At 33.0% G+C, this 20,361-nt stretch overlaps 1 protein-coding gene across 1 annotated transcript in view; it reads right to left on the reverse strand.

The window, feature by feature from the left end:
- The window catches only part of fw (CUB and Sushi multiple domains furrowed), a 36,072-nt gene extending 15,919 nt beyond the window's left edge, over positions 1 to 20,153 (reverse strand). The window contains exons 1-2 of the mRNA XM_018502494.1: positions 19,364 to 20,153; positions 1,714 to 1,831 (exon numbers count right to left, since the gene is read on the reverse strand). Of these exons, the coding sequence (XP_018357996.1) occupies positions 1,714 to 1,831; positions 19,364 to 19,421 (176 nt within the window). The 5' untranslated portion in view covers positions 19,422 to 20,153. The remainder of the gene's footprint in view (positions 1 to 1,713; positions 1,832 to 19,363) is intronic.
- Positions 20,154 to 20,361: the final 208 nt, after the last annotated feature.

Below are 20,361 nucleotides of genomic sequence, written 5' to 3' on the forward strand. Positions count from 1 at the left end.
ACAACCACCAATTTTCAATTGCGTCCCTTATGGACGCGCTGACAAAAAATTAATTTTCCCTCGCTTGTCATTTGCGTTTTGTTTCAGTTTTGTATGATAAAAGTGTACAGTTATTGACACCTCAAGTGTTTTCTTTCTTGCTCGTCACGCTTGTCAATGATTTTTTCATCTTCTTCGTAGTACAGAGAAACGAGAATCACTGTAATTTTACATTTTTTCCTTTTACATGATCTTAAAGAACATTATAAAAGAATGGTAAGAAGATGAAACGCAAATCCTTTATAGAAGAAGCGTAGCAGATGACGATAAAATTTCGTCATTATTTATTGAATCGTCGGATTAGCCTTAATTTATTGAATATTATTCATGACATTTCAATTAATCATATATTTATGATGTTATCTAAATAATTTTTACTTGTTACTCTGTTGATATAATACACTTCTTCAAGTTATATGAATAAATAACATAAATCGGCGTAATATTATATTATATTATATTATATATATATTTAGTTTAAATTAATATAAAAAAGACTTTAACGGATTGTTTGAATATCAATAACCAATCTCAAAATCGTCATATAGAAAAAATACTCGGTCTGACGTTGAAGCATACTAGTTTGACGCGATACTATACCAAATAAATTAAGCGCTAATTAACAGTTTGTGAAGGTACTACAACAGAATATACGACATATTACTTGAAATCTCATGTTTAAGATGCATTTCAAATAAATTTTTGGCTTTTTTCCAACGAAATGTTCCAGAACTCAAGAGTTGGAAATTTATCAATTGTGCTAAGATTCTAAAAACGAATTACAAGTAGATATGATTCTTCATCTAGGATGTTCCCAAGTTAAATCGTTAAAAAAATATGAATTTGGACTTCAAAACAAATAAAATTTTTCTTTAAGAAGTTTGCTCATAAACGCTTTTAGAGATATTGACTTCTTCTAACAAGTTACAGAACTATAGAATTAAATAATATCGAAATAATCTATCCTCTTTTTTGTTTTAAAATTACTTAAGAAGTCAATATTTTTTAAACGAAAGCGTACACACAGAGAAAAATTTTATTTGTTTTTACATCCTAAATTCATATTTTAGTTTTGGCGATTGAACCAAGGAATATTCTGTATATCTTATTAATTGTTTTCTGTTGCATATTATTTCTTTCTCTTTCTCTCTTCATAAACATGTTACCAGCTTTCTTAATTTATTCACAACATATAAAATGGCACGCTTCTCGATCTAGATTCTTTTCAGGAAAGCAATGTTATCTGCGGATGTCGCGCAATGAACGTAGCTTCGTAAAATCATTATCATAAAATAAAATAATATATTATCATAAATAATTTATGACGAGTAACTAATAAATAACTAATAAAACTGATATCGCAACAGTAGAAACAGTAGATATTGTTATAGCTGCTGTTCCAATTGCATACTGTATTTTTTCTATTCGGATTAAAATCTATAGATTCTTTTAGAATTTTCATATAAATTCCAATATTTATTTAGCTTCTTATAAAATACAATTTAGTATAAATTTAACAAAATTATAGAAATAAATAAAAAATTTTCATTTTTGCAAAAGGCAATCATTGTCTTGTTTTAATTTTTTTGAGGAACTATAAATTGATGATTTCTCTAATTTCTTCTAGTTTAGGGATTATTCTAATATACCATGTACGTAAAAATATAAACTTACCCAAAGAGTTCGTAGCCTGCATCGCAGGTGTATTTCGCTATGGTGCCGGGCGTCAAGGATTCATCAGACAACGACACCTTGGCGTTCATCGGTACGGCCGGATGACCGCACTTCAGTTCTGTAATCAGCAAAATTACAAACCCTTAGCTATTTGAAAGCGAACCGCGCGAGCGTTCAACGGCATTTCGCCGATAAAAATATCGAACAGCAGGCGCGCAACCATCCATTATGTTTGTAATTTGCGCGAAATCATTTACGGGAGTTCCCACCCTTGCAGATGCATCCGATTCTTATTGCGGACAGGAATTGCGTTTAGAAGCTTTCAATGTTTAAAGATAATTTCGTGAAATTGCACTTTAGTACATAGCATTCAGCAAATATCTGTTTATTTCTTAATTGTGGCGTTCTTAATAACCGATTCTTTTCTGGTGATTTTATTCTTATTTCTAATTAATTTCTAATTAATTTCTAATTAATTTTTAATTAATTTATAATTACTTTATAATTAATTTCTAATTAATTTTTAATTAGTTAACATTCGAGTATTTGTATTACAACCGAAGATAGTTGAAAATTGTTCGCTTCTTGATGACTGTAACTATGTAGGACCGGTGTATATATTGGCACCGCAATGACGCTTTCAGATTTGTAACGCTTCCGTCGTGACTTCTATCAATTGTAATCTACTTCGCGTCCGCCTGTTCGTAACGTTCGGTCGGTCAAATTTTCAGGGCATGACGTGAATCGAGTCAATCCAAAGTGGCTAAGATCATCGGCCGGTCATGCACGAAGAGGTAGACGGGAGTCACACTCACGATAGCAATTTAAATAATAGCGAGAACCCGTTACAGCGATCTCTAGAGAAGTCTTTAAAGAAATGCATAGTATCGTCACGTATTCACAGATGCCATCATTTAAATCGCTGACTTGGTAAAGAGGATCAAATCCGCATTTACTACCAGCAACTTTATAATCGATTCAATAAATAATAGAACGATTCTAAAACGCGCGAGGAAGTTGCTCTTTAATTTTCTCGCGAAATGTCTCGGAATGATTTTGTTCCTTTCTTCTGATTATCTATTCATCGACTAAGAAATAACGTGTACCATGACTTTTCGTTTGGGCGTTACTTCGCGAGTGGATCGGACGGACGTCGTAGGAGCCTTGAACGGGATCCCACGCGCGAATTCCATTATCTATGACTACTATCCAATAGTTTTGCGATTTTTACAATTTTACTTGTCTTATAGAAGCAAGTAAATTCGCACAAACGGTTATCTATTGTTATGACGATTATCTTTATAGATCCTACCTTGATATATTTTTTTTACTTTTTAATCTGAGTGCAGTCACATGTCAGTATATGATCTAAAGAGAAAGCGCACAACTTTCAGGACACCGTGTATATCACGGTTAACTAGGCGAGATATAATGCATTCTTGAGAGAGACCTGCTGATGCGCTCGCATAAGGCAAACTTTTTCTCCATAGGGAAAGTCTATTGGATCGCGATGGAAACGCGCCAAAGACTCGCAATTTATGTCCCGAATTACGCGTAGCAGCCGCATCGTACGACGTGAAATTCACCTATTTGTTCCTATTTCTATGGGAAATCCTTCATGCAGACTTTTTCACGCGTTTCTCTCAGCGCCCTTAAACGCGAATTTCTCGCGTATTTTTCAGTCCCGTATGTCGCGTTGATCCCGTTCATCGTTTACGTTCTCATGTATATTCGATTTCCTTTAACCCTTTACAGTATGGCGATCACGAAACCGCTCTTTCGAACTAAGTACCTATGTTTTCAGATTTCACGTGTGTTGTTCCACTTTTCGGAATTACCTACCATAATGCACCGCGTTTTACTTCATCAGCTAGCTATTGGCTACGTTTGAAAACATCGCTCGGTCATCTGCATGATTGTTTTGTCTTTGTTACTCATTCAATGTTAAACAAGGACAAAATGATACATTCGAGACGTCGGATATTTCCGAACGCAGCCATTGTGTCCGCATGATGTCGAAATCTTACGTCACTAAATAGTATACAGTTAGTTAAAGACAGGCTTTGTAGAGTGTGAAAAGAATCGTGTGAAAAACTTTTTTAATAATTAGGTAGAGCAATATTTTACATACAGATATATCTAATCTATATATATATATACATACACAGAAAAAAATTGTTATTAATTTAAAACTAACATATTCTATTCAGCGCAGTCATTGTTTTCTTCTATACAAGCAACAATATAAAATCTTTTTAAATAAATTTGATAATAATCTCAAATTTTAACAATACCTATTGTATTTCAATTTTAATGCTGCAATAGTTATCTAAAAAGCACAATATCTTAGTAAACAAATGTTGATATATTATGCGTTTATTAAACATAAGTATGATATAAAATTGGTATATGAGTTAAAAATATAGTTCATGGACCATACACCAGAATTTTACAAAATACTTCAGAATGAAAAAATTATCCTTTGTTTACACTATATTAACTATTGTTGGCTATAAATTTTTTAAATTGAATTATAAATTTGTCTATAAAATATAGTTCTGGGTTATCTTATTATCTCGATTGAAATATATACATCATTCTTGCCTATCATAAGCGAAGAAGCGATACAATCTCGTCGATTACATACACGAGTGAGATCGCGCTACTCGCGGAATAATTGTACTTTTAAGGCCGATCGCAGCGGATCTCCTTGGATTTTTTTTCGATAGATTGGTGTCCGTAATTGCCATGATAATGACACACCCTGATTAATTAATTATAATAAGTTCTTCAAGTATTAACGGTAAAACGAAGAGCCACCGTCATATTTCATTTGCAATAATTATCTCGAAAGCAATTAATATTACTACAAACACACAGTTAATAAAGAATATCATCAGAAGAGTTAAGAGTTGAAAGTTATCTATAAAAGTCTTTAGATAACTTTTAGATTTTTTATTCTTTTATTAAATTAATTATTCTTTTCCGTAACGCATCATTCAAATCCAAAAAAGTCATATTTGTATAGAAGAAATCGACAAACATAAAAAGTTAAGAGATAAATTATATCAAGATAAATTGTTTCGAAATAAATTAAATAAATATCTAATTTTAAATTGAGGCATAATGATATAAATCTTAATTAAAAAATAAAATAATATGAACACACTCTTTTAAATGATTTATAAAAAATATATTATAAGTTGTTTATATAAAAATTTTTATAAAATTATAGCAATATACATTTCTAGTGTTCGATGTATACTTTACTTTATAATTTATAAATCGGTAATATCGAATTTTTTGCTTTTCATGTACATTGTACAGATGTTTCTTAAGGAATGTTAATAAAATCACGAAAGGACTCTCACGTACATTCTTGGAAACGGCGTGATCAGTAATCTGATGTTAAAAGAAAAGGAAGAGAGAATCTTTCTCTGCAGTGTCTCCCGGAGGCGTTTCGTTAATTTTAACTCCGCGCGAGACTGACATCTTCAGAGTGAAAGCCTCCGGTTATTATATTCTGATTCGAAACGCGCTCTCGAGAAAGAGAATCATATTTCTCACGAAGTGAAACATAATTCTGCATACCTATGCACACATGCGAACGCTTTAATTACCAGCCAAATTCCACGTCGATGACAAATATAAATCTTTCAGCAACTTGAACGAGATATGTAAGATAATCTTTTCCCGCGATTCAATAGACAAAATATTCAAACAGTGCGCACAAATATCGATTATGTCTTTTTTCCTGTCTTCAAGCGATAATTTGAAATTGTTTTTAATTAACAAAATCGCGATCGGATGGTAAACTCTGAGAAAAATATAGTGACAGCAACTATAAAGATGACAACTGTACAAGTTTTATAAATAGAATTAATATTCATATATAGTTGAATAAACTATTTTATGATTACTATAAAATAGCTTATTCAATTGTATATATTTTATATATATATATGTATATATATATACATATACATTAATTCTACATATAAAATTTATATGTATAGTTATTATCTTTATATATAGTTGCTACCACTATGTTTTTTTCTCTGACAAAGAATGTAGAAGAAAATTATTTTTTGGTTGTATTTGTCAGTTCATTAAATGCATTCGAATTTCTATTCGCAATTGAATCGCTATTCATAATTGTCTCACAAGTTTTTTTCTCTCTGATTCCCATATGATAAATTATTTTCACTCAGCGTTTGTTTTACTTCAGATAATTCCAACAATAGGATCTTCTCTTTTTCTCAACGATTTTTTTCTCGGATTTTAGTTACTTTCCCCATTTTATCGCGATCGATTCAAATATACATACGTAAATCTGTGTTTTTTCACACATGATTAGCGCCTATGTAAATTTTAACTGATTATATACATATACTAGATCGTGCTGATTACTTATAGCAGATTTAGCGACAGTTCTCGTTAGTTCTTGCGGAGTTCTATGCTCTACAATCATTTTTTAACGGAGTTCCAGCTGTTACATATTTTTTATTAATTTTTTAATATCTGGATCTAGCACGACACTTGCTGAAAAAGTGTCATCCATTTCAACTCAAGTGAAGCAATCATCTTATATTATCTCTCCTTATTCTCTCCTTTATATTTTATTATTAACGTTTAGAAATGTTTCCTCTTTTGAATGTAACCACTAATTTCCAATTTTGAACTCAGCAAAAAATTAGAAAAGAAATAACTAAGATTGGTAGGAGCATATATACAGTCCAGTTATATTACTTATAATAATAAAATTTGTTTTTTATTACTTTTTTATCAACAATCAAAAATTGATCACCTTTGTTTACTCAGTTTAATTGATGCGTAGTTTATGTAACTGAAAAATGTACTTGAAATTTATATAAAAGTATTAGATACCAAGATTCAGCCTTGACAATATTTATCGTTTCTTTATTTATTTGTGTTATTCACAACGGTATAGTTTAATTTATTATTGAAAAATAATTTAATTTAAATAAATTAACAAATATATTATACGATATAAATTTATATAGATATGCAAAACGTTTATAAAAGCATTTTACAGAACATTGATTGTAAATAACAGTGCAATTAAAATGGTAATAACTAAAAGGATATAGTTAAGTGTAGTGCTAAATCGAATCGCGAGTACATTGGAGTAGTGATAATTAGAAACTAGTTTTGCGGAGAAGCCTCGACGATTGATGACAGAAACAAGAAAAGTTACGTGAAAAACCGGTCGACGATTCTGTGTAATAACGATGCGCTAGCAACGTGAGTGAGTCTTCGACATGGCTTCTTCGGGTCTGGGTCACTCGGTTACAAAACCTCGAAGCCGAAATAACGGTACTTATACCGACGAAGCTGCTTCAGAGTTGATGGGGATTAACCGCTGTCAGAGCGTGTATGTCACGGTACAGTTCTACGCGCATTATCATTAACGATCGATGTATCGGCTCTGTCACGCCAACGGTATATTGAAAACAAGAATATACCTTCGAAATTCCAAATCTAGACACAGTCAAAGGTTCGTGAAACAGAAAGATGACGGCTAGCGCATAATTCAATTAAATCGAAAAGATTTATATTATATAGATTTATAAATTAAAAAATATAAATAAAATTCTATTCTTCACATTAATATGATAATTTTTGAGCGAATGTCTTCCGTTTTATTTAAATTTACAAATTGTTAAATTTTGAAGATTGATAGTTTTTTGTTAAGTTTCTATTTCGATATTGATTCTTTATTAAATAATGCATGAATAATAATGCTAAAAATTTTATTTATGTAGTGTATCGAACATACACTAACAATCAAAATAATAGCATTGCCATTAATAATCTATTATGATTTAATTTGCACTTATCTTCTTTAATTCAAAGTAAACTAAAAAAATTGGTGTAGTAAAAAGATCATATATCTTTTTACTATACGCTGCCTTAGTCATTAACGATTCGAGACATTGTCTTCTATCGCTCGTTTTATTCTTAACGTTGACGCCTATTATCGGAAACTCCGTTACGTGTCCCTCATTTATACATGTTATCTTTACATGCGAATACACGAAGGAATTCGAATTACGAAACATGATCTGCAATTTTAAGATATTTTGAAGTACATAAGTTACAAGTATAGAGCTATTTTTTACCGATTGTATTTTTTGGTTGTAAAAACATCTACTTGTGGCTCAAAAAAACATTCGAAATTTTTCGATTAAAATGATGATGATTGTTATTCTCGAAGTATCCACCGATAATATCTCAGTATCAAATTTAAGCGAGTAAAAAATTTTTTTAATTTACAAAGTCTGCACGGAGAGAAAAAAAAATTACTATAAACCCTAATCCTCTGTCATAACAGTAAATTCTAATTATTAAAAGACGTTAGAACAATGAAATTCTGCATGAGATCACAATATCAGTTGCCACTTTTGTGCTGAAGTTATATGTATGTCGAGATTATGTGTATAACGGTAGAGAACAGAAACAGTTGTAACAATACATATACCCCGTCACAATCAGTCCAGGCTTGCCATATTTATAATACATATTTTAATTGTTGCTTAAACAATAAATATATTTTAAGATGTCAATGTAACTGTAAGTTATTACTTGTAAAGATTCTGAAGAAATAGTTGAAATTACGATATAATGAGCTGCTTGATAAATGTAACATTTAAATATGCCACTGATTTATTTTACTTTTGGCTATCAAAAATTGAAAGCATTTTCTATTTCTGAAAATACGCTATTTAGTCTGAAATAATTTACTGAAACATTAAGTATACCCCATGTATTAACCAGCCTTGGTTTTCCCTATCTAAAAATTTAGTTAGATACAAATCTGAAAATAATTTTATATGAATTTTCAAGCATGTATGATGAGCAATAAAAAATTTTCATCTTCTAACAACCAGCATCCTACATACGAGTATGTATTTATTTTGATGGTCTAATAAAATTATTTAGAATTGTAATCCAGTGTTTCTGGCTAAAATTTCAAATACTTTAAATGTAAAGATGTAAAAATACAATAAAAATAATTTTGAATAAATGAGACTTTTTTAACTGTTTATGCTTGTCAGATTCGACAACAAGCATGGTATTAATATGACAAAAAATTCACGACAGTAATTAAAGATTAATAAATTAATAATCTGAAATTCTATTGATGAACTGACAATGAGTTACTTACAAAGTTATTTACAATTATTACAAATACGTTTGTGATATAAATTTTTGTAGATACAAGGGGAATAATTAAATTTTTTTTTAACAAAATAATGCTATCAGCTAAATTAAAAAATTTAATTTCAATGATTGTATCAGATCCAGTTGGAGATATAAAAAATCGCGCGATCGTGATCGATTTGCGAGACGAGCTTTTGTAATACCCTCTGTACTCTACATGCGGCACGTTGTTGCTCTCCCGCGTTAAGTAAGAACGTGAATATAACGATCGATCTGTGCACCGCGGATCTGTAACGTTGCACACATGCGCACGCGGTATCAGTAGAATCGATTGTCGAGGAAGTTAGAAAGTAGGTGTGCCCATGATCTATCGCAAGAGGGAGAGGTCGATTCACCGGGTGTGTACGTCGATACAATAGCAGAAGAAGGCTTCAAAACCACATACTATACAATTTCTCCTGCATCAAGTAGATTACTTAACATTTTTCCACGATCAATTTGCGAGGTTTTTGAGCCTTTTCTTTCGCTGGCTCGATAAATTCAAGTATCGCGAGTACTTAAAGGCACACAAATCGGCCATCTGCAACAAATCAGCAATTTGCCACTTTGCGTTACAGTGAGTAACGGGGTAACGAACCTATCTTTGCACGCTGCACTTGGTTACACTTTCTGCGTCTAAAATGAAACAATATATTCGTATTTACGTGAAAATACATGCAATGCAAAATGTAGAAAGTGCGATTGAAATGGATGGCTCTGGTAAGAAAACAAGGAAACAAAGTCTGCCAAATTATCAAATTGAATTTACATGTACTATATGTCTTGAAAATGTAGTGAGGAATTTCATAATTTCTGTTCTACTAGAATGTATGGAAGCAGATTTAAACTTTTTAAATCTAAACTTTTAAACATTTAATTTTTTTAGTACTGAAAAAGTCTTATTTCCTCTTTTCCTTTTTACTAATAAATAAAGATATCGTATTTTTATATAATTACATCGATCTCGAGCTCACTTCTTTCTAACAATTGTGCATTTTTCCATCACTTTCCCTTCGGTCGAAATTACGACATGCGTTGCCAGTCGCACGCTTTGGGACAATGAGAGCTTTCGGGGCTGAGAACAATAGCGATCTGATCACATCGAATTTAGCGGAAGTCGCCTGCGGAAGACAAGACTCGTCGTGCCGATCAAATCAAACACACGACACTTTTTTTTCTTCGCTCCTAACCAGTGATTTTTGATTGGCGTAATCAGCCAGGCTATTACGTGTCGGCTGTTTATGTAAAAACGATGCTATCGAGAACGAACTTTACTGTCGCGAGAGAAACCGGTTGACAATTTTATCCACTGCTATACCTACTTTCAGTAAAAGACTTGACATCTGCGATCGTACAACGTTTATAACAATTATAATGATTATTCGCAATATTTTATGATTATTGCCATGAATACTTATTACTTTGTGTATTGGATTGGTCAGAAAGTTTATGCCATCTTTTTAAGTTGAAAATTATACATAGAATATATTTGTTATTATTATACCATTCAATAGAGCAAAGTTTTAGCTTTAAAAATTGGTTTTTTAAATTACGGTATGATGATTTTTAACAAAGTTATGAGCAATCAAAGTCAAAATGCTTCTTTTATTTAATTCACGATAACTCAGTAACAAAAAATCTTAGGAACATTTTTAAAAAAGATTTTCTAGAGAAAACTTTAAGCTTTTACTTGAAAAGTAAAAAATTTTCACAAATTTTTTTGGGGCAAATAATAGACCCAAAGTTAGACGAAAATTTTCCATCTTTTTCAACTCGTAGTTTTCTGTATGTAAAATTATCAAACTCACTGCAGCAACTCAAAAAACATAGTAACCTTTTGAAAGTAGAGATTTCAATATCGCTTTTTTAAATTTAAATTTTCAACGAAGATATTGTAAATACAATTATATACTAAAAAAAGGCGTGAACTTTTAACCTAGTACATATGATATACCATTACATATAAATAAAATAAATAAGTTACTTTAATATTTTTAATTAGTGGCATTTCTGAAATTCTGAATATTTTATTAAAATAATCTGCGAAGAGAATACAAATCTCGTCGATTACATCATCGATGAATATGATCATCGTTGAACAATATATTAACACGGTAACCTATAAAATTTGCATTTATATTGGAAATCATAAAAATGTGTAATATATATATATACTATAAAAGGTAAAAACCTGTAGTAAATGCGATACTCTGATGTTTTCCTCGTTTGAGAACAATTTGCATTCTAACTTGATCGAATCTAACCTGTCTCTTAATGAAACAATAGAATGAAGTAGAGCATTCCGTAAACGTTTATGACGTTGTTTTAACGGAATATCGTGTTCGGTTGCATAGGTTTCCGTTTTTTTCCCCCCGTTGTCTTTTTTTCGAGCGTTATCGCAGGAAGATTCGAAGAGAGCCCGTTTTATATCAAGGTTTCCTAATCCATTGTACGAAACGCGCGTGGTGTATCGAGCCGTGTTGCATCATCTTTCTACGCTTAACCTGCCGTGAAATGTTATGAAACACGCCTAGTGCAGTGACTCGATCCGTCAAAACTGCACGCCAAGCAGCGGCTTTCTAGGCCGATTCGGCGAGGGTGCATCCTCGCTGCTTCGATGACCTCCAAGGACGACGACGAGACGTCACGATGAGAGTCGCGTGAAAACCAGCACGTGCGAGCTTTTTCGTAATTAGTACAAATTTACGGAAAGAAAAGATACAGCGTATGACAGCGTGTTGTCAGAATTTATAATCTTTTAATGCATTGCACAATACATATATACATCATAAATTATAAATTACGTTCTACGCGTCTACGTATTATTTTATTTGATCATTAAAGTAAAGTTGTAGTATTAGAATCTCTCAAATAGAGAATGGAAGCAAATGAAACTAGACTTCTTTTGTACTGTTTATAATGTTTATTCTTCCTTCCTTTCGTATGCAATTTTTGTGTCTAACAATAAGTATATACCTAAATTAGAAAGAAAAATGTTTTGACTGCTAATATAAAAAAGTTTCGAGATATACAAATTGCATGTCGTATCAAAAGGCTACCCGAGAGTTATAGGTGCGTGAATTGACTTATATTTAGGCACGTCATTTTGACCGAAAATATTTTTGCACATATACAAGGTGTTTTTTAAACAGCTAATCATATAGCGCTACTGATTAAAATTTGAGTCGAAAAATCTTGTAACATTTTACAATTTTTGCAATAGTGGTTGACAAAATATTATTTTCTAAAAATTTCCAAATAAACGATTCACAATGTTATTTCTGACCTAATAAAAAACTGAGTCAAAAAGTCCTCTACTATTTTACAATTTTCGTGATAGTTAATGATTGGAAAACCGCAGATACGCGCTTATTCGGTAAATATTTAGAAATTATTATTTCGTCAACACCATTGCAAAAATCGCAAAATTGTAGAGAAATTTTCGACTTAATTTTTAATTAGGAATAGCTCTATATGACTAGTGTCCACTATTTAAGAAACATCCTATATACCGAGGGTAATCGAAAAATGTGTGACTTACACTTTTTTTTCAATATTCATGATAATCGAAAATGAAGATGAGAACCTACCCTCCAATGACCTTAACCTTGACATATGTTGACAAGATCATCACTGAGTGACGTTGAGGAAGTTTTAACGTCGGTCGTTAAAAAGTTATTAACAAAAAAAGTTTAAAAAATAACGTTTTATTTCTGGGAAAATCCCGTTTGTCTACAAATCAATTGCCTACAGTCTATACAGCATTATTTGCCTACATTACGTTTGTCGACAGTTCGTTTGCGTACAAAAATTTTATTGCCTACAGCTCGATTGCCTACATACACTATTGTGCACAAATATAAAATTAAAGAGAAAAAGCATTTTTGCACACACGACATTATTTCGTACAAACTGCATTGCACACATAATATTATTGCTTATAGATCGATTGCTTACGAGCACTTTTGCGCGCAAAAATTCAAATAAAAATTATATTTTTTATTACTTTTTAGTCGCGCGAATCTTTTTTTTCTTTCGAAAATCCAAACGGAAGTGCATCAAACAGAAATGGTTCGTTCCATTTGCATCTCGTCACGGCGCGGCGTCTGCACCGCATCTCAAGAACCCCACCTAAGCGTCCGTTCGATTATGTTGATTGCACGTTTCGCATTCCATCGTTGTAGCCCTAATATTTAAATGTTACAATCGTCCCAGCGTATCTCGTCTGTCCGTTTCCTCTTTCCCGGAATAGAGAGGGAAAAGGGTTCACCTTCTCCGTCGAGGACGAAGTTTTTACTTCCCATCGCGAACGTGAACGTGAACGTTACATTATGCAGGGCAATCGCGCTGACCTGCCATGCCACCCGCGCGCGAATGCGACCCGTCTGAATCGGCACTAAGTATCGGCAGTAATCGGCAGCGTGCGAACTCTGCTATCTCTCGTCGGACACCTCGCGCGAACAAACACTACTACTACAATGTAAAGGTGAAATACGAGAAAGAGGGATGTGAGAAGGCTCGTGGATTACAAAATCAACTAACGTGGCTGGTGCAAGTCGAAGGTGGAAACGAAGTTAGCATATTTATCTGTAAACCAGCATTTTTCCTTTGCTTATTCTCCACAAACACGCAGATACTCTCCCACTAAAAATGTTAAAAAGCATTATAATTTATATTACGTAGCATTATAGAAAATTATGGCTGTACTTCTTATGTCCGGCATTAACATTTGCAATCTTGTAAATTAATTATCTTTCAAGTATTCGTTTATTCTTCCTCTTTACCAATTCGAAATGCATTTCTTCTTAATAAGTTCCGTGCCGCTCAAATTTTTAATGATTTTACCATCACAGACTCACCAATGGCTCACGGTACTTTATTTATATTTGTTAAATGTTTCATAATATTAAAAAAAATTTTTTTAATTATTATTATTATTGTCAAAAGAAGATTTAATACCAATATATTGCATCATGTATCAATTATGATGTGAATCCGGTATATGATATCATAAATTATTTTATAATTATATAATTATATTAATTATTTAATTATAAAATATAATTCAAAATGTATATATATATATATAATATATAATTACATAGTTATATTAATTATATACCTGAGTATATCTAGCAAATTATATTAGATTATTCGCAGAAAATTCGTTTCAAGTCTTCTATATAAGTTCAAAATGCAATATTTTACTTAAAGAGTAACTTAATTTATTGAAGCAAATATATCCAGCTTTATTCAATGACTTTGGCCCATATTTTGGGTAACTGCATGTCCTTGCCAAAAAAACGAAAGTTTGTTATCGGCGAATAATTAATCGAGGTGAATTTTAGGAAACAAACTTTCCAATTATCTTTTAAAATTTTACACATTATTTATGCTCTCAATTGTCTTCTTTTAGTTATTGATAAAATTACATTTCTTTTTATAGCCAAAATATCAAACGGTCTGAACGGAAAGTCCAACGTGGGTTGTAAGTGACCCACGCGACACGGAATGTATTAATTGAGATTCATAATACAGCCTCCAATGATTTATACTTAATAATACAGACATTCTTAACTTAAAATAGAGAGTCTAACCGCAGGTAATATTATTCAATAGATAATCGCAAAAATCTAAGAACGCTCGGTTATAAAATAATTCATTTTTACAAACTATAATTTGTCTTGCAACAGTTAAGAGAAAACCGCTGGAAGAAGAATCGCCGTTGGAACTTTGAAATTATAAAAATCTAAGAACGATCTCTCGGTGGATAATATAATTTTATCGTTACGAGTTATAATTGTTTGTCGTGTAACAGTTAGGAGAAAATCGCGGAGAGAAGAATCGCTGTTGGAATTTTGATATAATGTGAACACTTTCACAAAGTAACTCTTTTCTCGGTCACGTCCCTGTGCGTATGCGTGCATGCGTATATTACAATCGTTAGTACGAGGGCCAGTTTCTCTGCAAACCTTCTAATCAAGTATATTGTTGCTAAACAAGCAATTTCACGAGTCTGTCGAGACTCGTTTCTTGCAGGATATAGTAAGAATTTATTTAAAAATACGATAAACGCCGTGACGCAACGTTTTAATATTTTAGCTATACCAGTTCTATTTATTACAGTATTATTAGTTTATTATAAATGTGGAAAAGGCTATATGGAATGAGAATTTAAACATGGTGAAAGGTAATATACTGAGAAAATAGAAAGAGAGAGTTAAAGAATTGAAGAAGAAAATAGTGATAAAAATGAAGGTGTAGCCCAGAATGGAGAATTAGATAAAAAGTATGATCGTGCCAATTTTTTTAAAAAGCATTTTAAAGCTTGAAAAGCCTACTTTAAAATACTTTTAAATTTTGTCCAATGATACATGTTTCATCAAACTGTAGCGCTTTAAAGTGAGACTAAACTATTGTATAAAAGATATCAATTTTCAATGTTATGTAATTTAAAAGCAAAATGTCGTGGAAATAATTTGAACGCAGATTTAAAGCCATATCTTTAAAAATAAGAAGAAATTGTATGTTAAATAATATTGATACATTAATTGCTGGATTTTAAATTAGCTAATTATTAGGAATAGATTTGTTGTGTGGTTAAATTTTAAAATATAAACTAAATCTCGTTTTGTACCAAGTATAAGAGCTGAAGGAAATAAATATTTTATTCTATTTTATTAATTCGTTCAAGTTTGCCAGATCGTGCTATGAATTGTCTTGTTGTCACGAATGGAACGTAATTTTTATATTGCGTTTTTATCGCCGGAGGTATGCGTTTTTCTACCTTTTCCATTTCGCAATCTTGAAAGCTCAGTTGAGCAGGTACATGCCTAAATGGAATTTACGCTCGATTATTTCCGAGCACACAGGAGTGTTTTCATCCGGGAATCTGTATGGGCAGCGCCAATCTCCTCCCACACTTCGACATTCTACTCGATATAACGGAAAGTTAAGTTCAAGCAACTTTTGAGCAATTCTCAAGTAGATCTGTATTAGATTCTTTCAATAACCTGAAAATTGAACACTTCGGAGAATATCTCTGTTAATTAATTAATTTTTTGTCCGAGATAAGTAATTGTCTCTTTGTGTAACATTTATCATGCTTAAGAATTTAATTAACTGTATCTAAATTTGTTTAATTTGTTTTAATTTAAATACTAGCTGTTTATGTATTATTTTTGTTAGATATTTATTGAATTTTCTGTTAAATAATTAAGAAACATTTTTTAGTTTTTGATAAAAAATATTCCATGTGCCAAACGCGAAGAGAACATTGTATTCATCTTTCAAATACTTTAAATTGTTTCTTAGAGGCAAATAATTTCTTATGCAAAGAAATTGCATATTCCTGGTGGAATTCTCGATTACGTATACATTAAGGAAGAAATATGCGGGAACAGGCTCGTGCGAAGGACGAAATCAATCTGGTGACAGTAGCAGATCGTACAGTGGGTGATCGGTATGATCTACTTGGTTCCAGACGTCATCGTTAGATAACTCAACGTTTCAAGGATAACGGTCCGTGGAAATATGTAAAAGCAGCTCGCCTCGACGTAAACGTATCATCTACATATCCCGTTTCTCGCGCCGCTACCGATCTAGTTTCGAGCCTGTTTATTTCTTATGCAGAAAATAGAAGGTTTGAAGTGCAAAGTAGGTCGAACGTCGCTGCCAGATCGTGTTTTGGTTGGAACAGGTGGGTCTCCCCTACTTCCGGTGTACCCTGCCACGTACATACAGTTCGGACTCTTTTGACTCTCTGACTCACTCTGGGAGTGCATTAATGTAACTTACGCCATTCAATTTTAGCGAACTTTCAACTTCAAATTTTGATGTTCTAAAACAGATGTATGATTGCCATTTAATATAATAGATTTCAGTATAATTCTTCGATGCACATTTTGTACCGAAGACATCCTAAGTGATGCACGAAATATCATACAATTCAGTGTAACACATTTATTTTTCACAAATTGACACAAAACTGATATAGAATTAATGCAATTGACGCACAGAACTGACATTGAGTTACCAAAGTCTGAAGATTGAATAATTAAATGTATAACATTTTATGCGCCAGCCTTAAGCTTCAAATTCAGACGCAGTGAATTTCAGTATTTCTTCAGTTTACTTGATATTTATATGTTTTTTGGAAAATTTTTTATAATCGCATAGTTTAATCAAGGTGTACGAGATCGCGTGAACACATTTATCATCATATGTATTTCCTCACATTCTCACATGCGAGAGTTAACGACTGACAGTCCGTTTGCGTCATAGCAAAATGTATAATTATATTAAGTAGAATGTGTGCAAAGCACTTTTAATCCATGGCATTTGTTGCTGCGATGAGAAAAATATGACGAATTAACACGACTGTTAAACGGCAACAAAACGCGCGCCACGAAGTAGAACGGGATAGTGTATCCCAAGACTTTTACTCGCTGGCATTTAGAGACAAGGTGTTCTTGCTTCCGAGAGAGTATTCACGAGTGAATATGTTCCGTGGTGTCAGAAAAGAAAACGAATCCTGATAAGAAGCGTTTTCGACTTTAGTTATTTTGTGAACCAGGAGAATGTGCGAAAAGCGACACGAGCGACAATTATGGCAAGACTCTTTATCTATACGGATATATCGGGTGACCTCGAGACATCAGAAAACCAGCGAGGACGAGAACCGAGAGTGGGCGGTACCTGTTTTTGCTCGCTTATACTCCTTTCCTTGCTCGCCAGGGACAAGGCGGATAAAACGCGAGTCTGTTGAAGAAATCCTTTACCTTCCTACTTTCAGGATTCTGAGTTCGACTGCGTTCGGAAATTTTAATAGAGGACGTTCTCACGAATCGAGCGAAATAAATGGATATTTAATTCTCCCTCCAGTCACTGTCAATCTTGTGGCTATTAAAGTCTTATTGTTGATAATTATTCTCGGAAACTATTGCGAATTGAACGAATATTCGTTTGCAATCATCCTTAATTCCGCACATTCGAGACTTTTTTGCTAGTATACATGACTCGCAAATAAAGTAAAATCTAAATAAATGTTTAAAGAGACTTATTCTGATGTATCTTTAGAAGAGTCTTGCCATTGGGAATCGGGAGTGTTGCACTCGGGGAATGCACTCTCCCGAGTAAGACATCGGGGAGACGCAGAGAGGATGCACACTTAGGTCTGTTTTGCATTTTGCAAGAGATCGATCGCAAGCGATAGGTTTTTAGCGAGGAAAGATCCTCTTTGTGAGACAGGTATCTTTTTTTTTCTCGCGTGAGACGCTTCGATTATATCTAAATTGTGCAACCGTCTTTTTACTTGTTCGCAGAAAAAAGGCAAAGAGAAAAATAGAAAATATAATTCGAAAGTGGCGTAATTATTACTGCAATAAGGTTTAAGTAATTCATTAAAAATAATAAAAAATTGAAAAATCCCTATAGCGCGCGTATTTAGATAACGAAACCTAAGCATTTTTGTTTAATTAATTTCAAGTTTGAAAATGCAAATTGAAGCTTAATTAATAAGATAATTAAGATATATCTCATGTTTCAAGTAAACGATAAATTACAGAGAATAGTGGCTTATATCACGTTTTCACAATCGAAGTAGATTTCTTCAATCTTAAATATTGCATATGACAGATGAGAAATAAATCGATAGTCTATATTTATCATTACATAAGTCAGAGACGAGTTCATTAAATCCTTTCAACAAAAATATATTGCGATATAAACTGTTTCGACATCGTACGAATCGCGTGGCCCTAGAGACTCTGTAACAGACCATGAGCGATTTTATTAAACGAAATTTTATTAATCCTATGAGAGAGAGAAAAATATATAATATATTTTTTTCCTACATGTACACTATTTCATTATAACTTATATTATCTTATTGTATAATCTTAATTAAAGAGTTATAAAGAGTAATATTTAAGTTAACTCTAAACACACACACCTTCTGAAAAATTTGGAAAACACGCATAGGTCTGAAAGACCCATTGTAACTTTGATAGGCTTTGGTTTAGATTAATATTTTTTTACACTCTTTTTTTGTTTTAAAGCTGAGATTTAGGAATATACTTGCATAGGTTGTAATACCAAAAAATTTTGTATTATATTAAGTTATACAATAAAACTCTCTCTTTTCTTTTCTTCGTGTACGGAGCAAGTGAAACTTTGATTGGGTTTGGAAGACCCATGTGTGTGTTCTAGGATTAAAGTGAGATAGTATATGGAAGAAGTCCTTGGGAAGAACACCTTTCTCAGGGAAGAATACCTTTTTATCTCGTGGGATTTTGTCAAAATCGCTCGTGGCCAAACTCTATTAGAATCTCTACATGGCCCTAACTTTAATTTGATCTTTGTCTTTATTTCAATTTACACCACATTCAAAATTGTGGAATCTACAAATATCGTGACATATACGTGCCTTGCGTATACACGAGGCTTGCCACGAGGGGCAGGATAATCCCGTACATCAACATCATTCTCCTCGAATCGGCGGGACGACGGCGCGATCACATTGACGATTCAGCGAACCACGAACCACCTTAGCACTCGAATATCTACAAGATCCACTCACAAGGGGTTTCTTGAAAGCACTCGCGCACTACGAACTTTCACGAGAAATTTATTTCTTCCCTCGTCTCCGATAAAGCCAATGAAGTTGATGAAACCGAAACACCGAGTAGAACAATCTGATAAGAATGTCGTGTTTTATCAGAGCTTAAAAGCCTCTCGCTCTTTAGATCCTCCAAGATTTTGTATCTTCCTGATTTTTTAAGGCGCTTAACGATTCTACAGTTAATTCCTTTACACTATGATATTTTTAGTAAATAGTCCCGTGATAGTTCTTTGACACTTCTTTGATTATCTACACACTCGTCACCAACGGTCGCTCCTCGATCATAACCGAATATATTATTCAATCCAAGATCATTTGAATGGTTAAACTTCGAGCTAACTGCGACATGGTCGAGCGATTGCTCTTTCTTCAGGATTCTCCATGACGCGTTCTGGTCCCTCGTCTTTGTCAGCTCGCACTCGCAAGATTATATCCTCGGATCTGATGACATTCGATTAACGCGAACATACGTGAATCTAATGAAAAATTCGCGATTAATTTGACAACGGAATTAACTTGACGGCATTTTACCCGCAGTTTTGCTCGCCGTTTGCAACAAGTCGGGATAACTGACGATGATACGTTCCCTTCACCGGTCGACCATCGAGTGCCCCGGGCCTCAGGCCTGCTTTGCTCTCTCGACGGCGATGAAAGTTTCGCGCCGAGTAGAGTCGACCAGCCGAGTCGGAGCAGCAACTACATTCGTGTACTAACGTATATTATGCTGCTACGTTTTCATGTAGCGTAACATCAGCTTTAGCTAGTTCATTAGACCTTTGTTTGTATATATGTATCTTTAGCCG

This window comes from Trachymyrmex cornetzi, unplaced genomic scaffold, assembly GCF_001594075.2.
Source record: "Trachymyrmex cornetzi isolate Tcor2-1 unplaced genomic scaffold, Tcor1.1 scaffold147, whole genome shotgun sequence".
In the NCBI taxonomy this organism is placed as follows: Eukaryota; Metazoa; Arthropoda; class Insecta; order Hymenoptera; family Formicidae; genus Trachymyrmex; species Trachymyrmex cornetzi.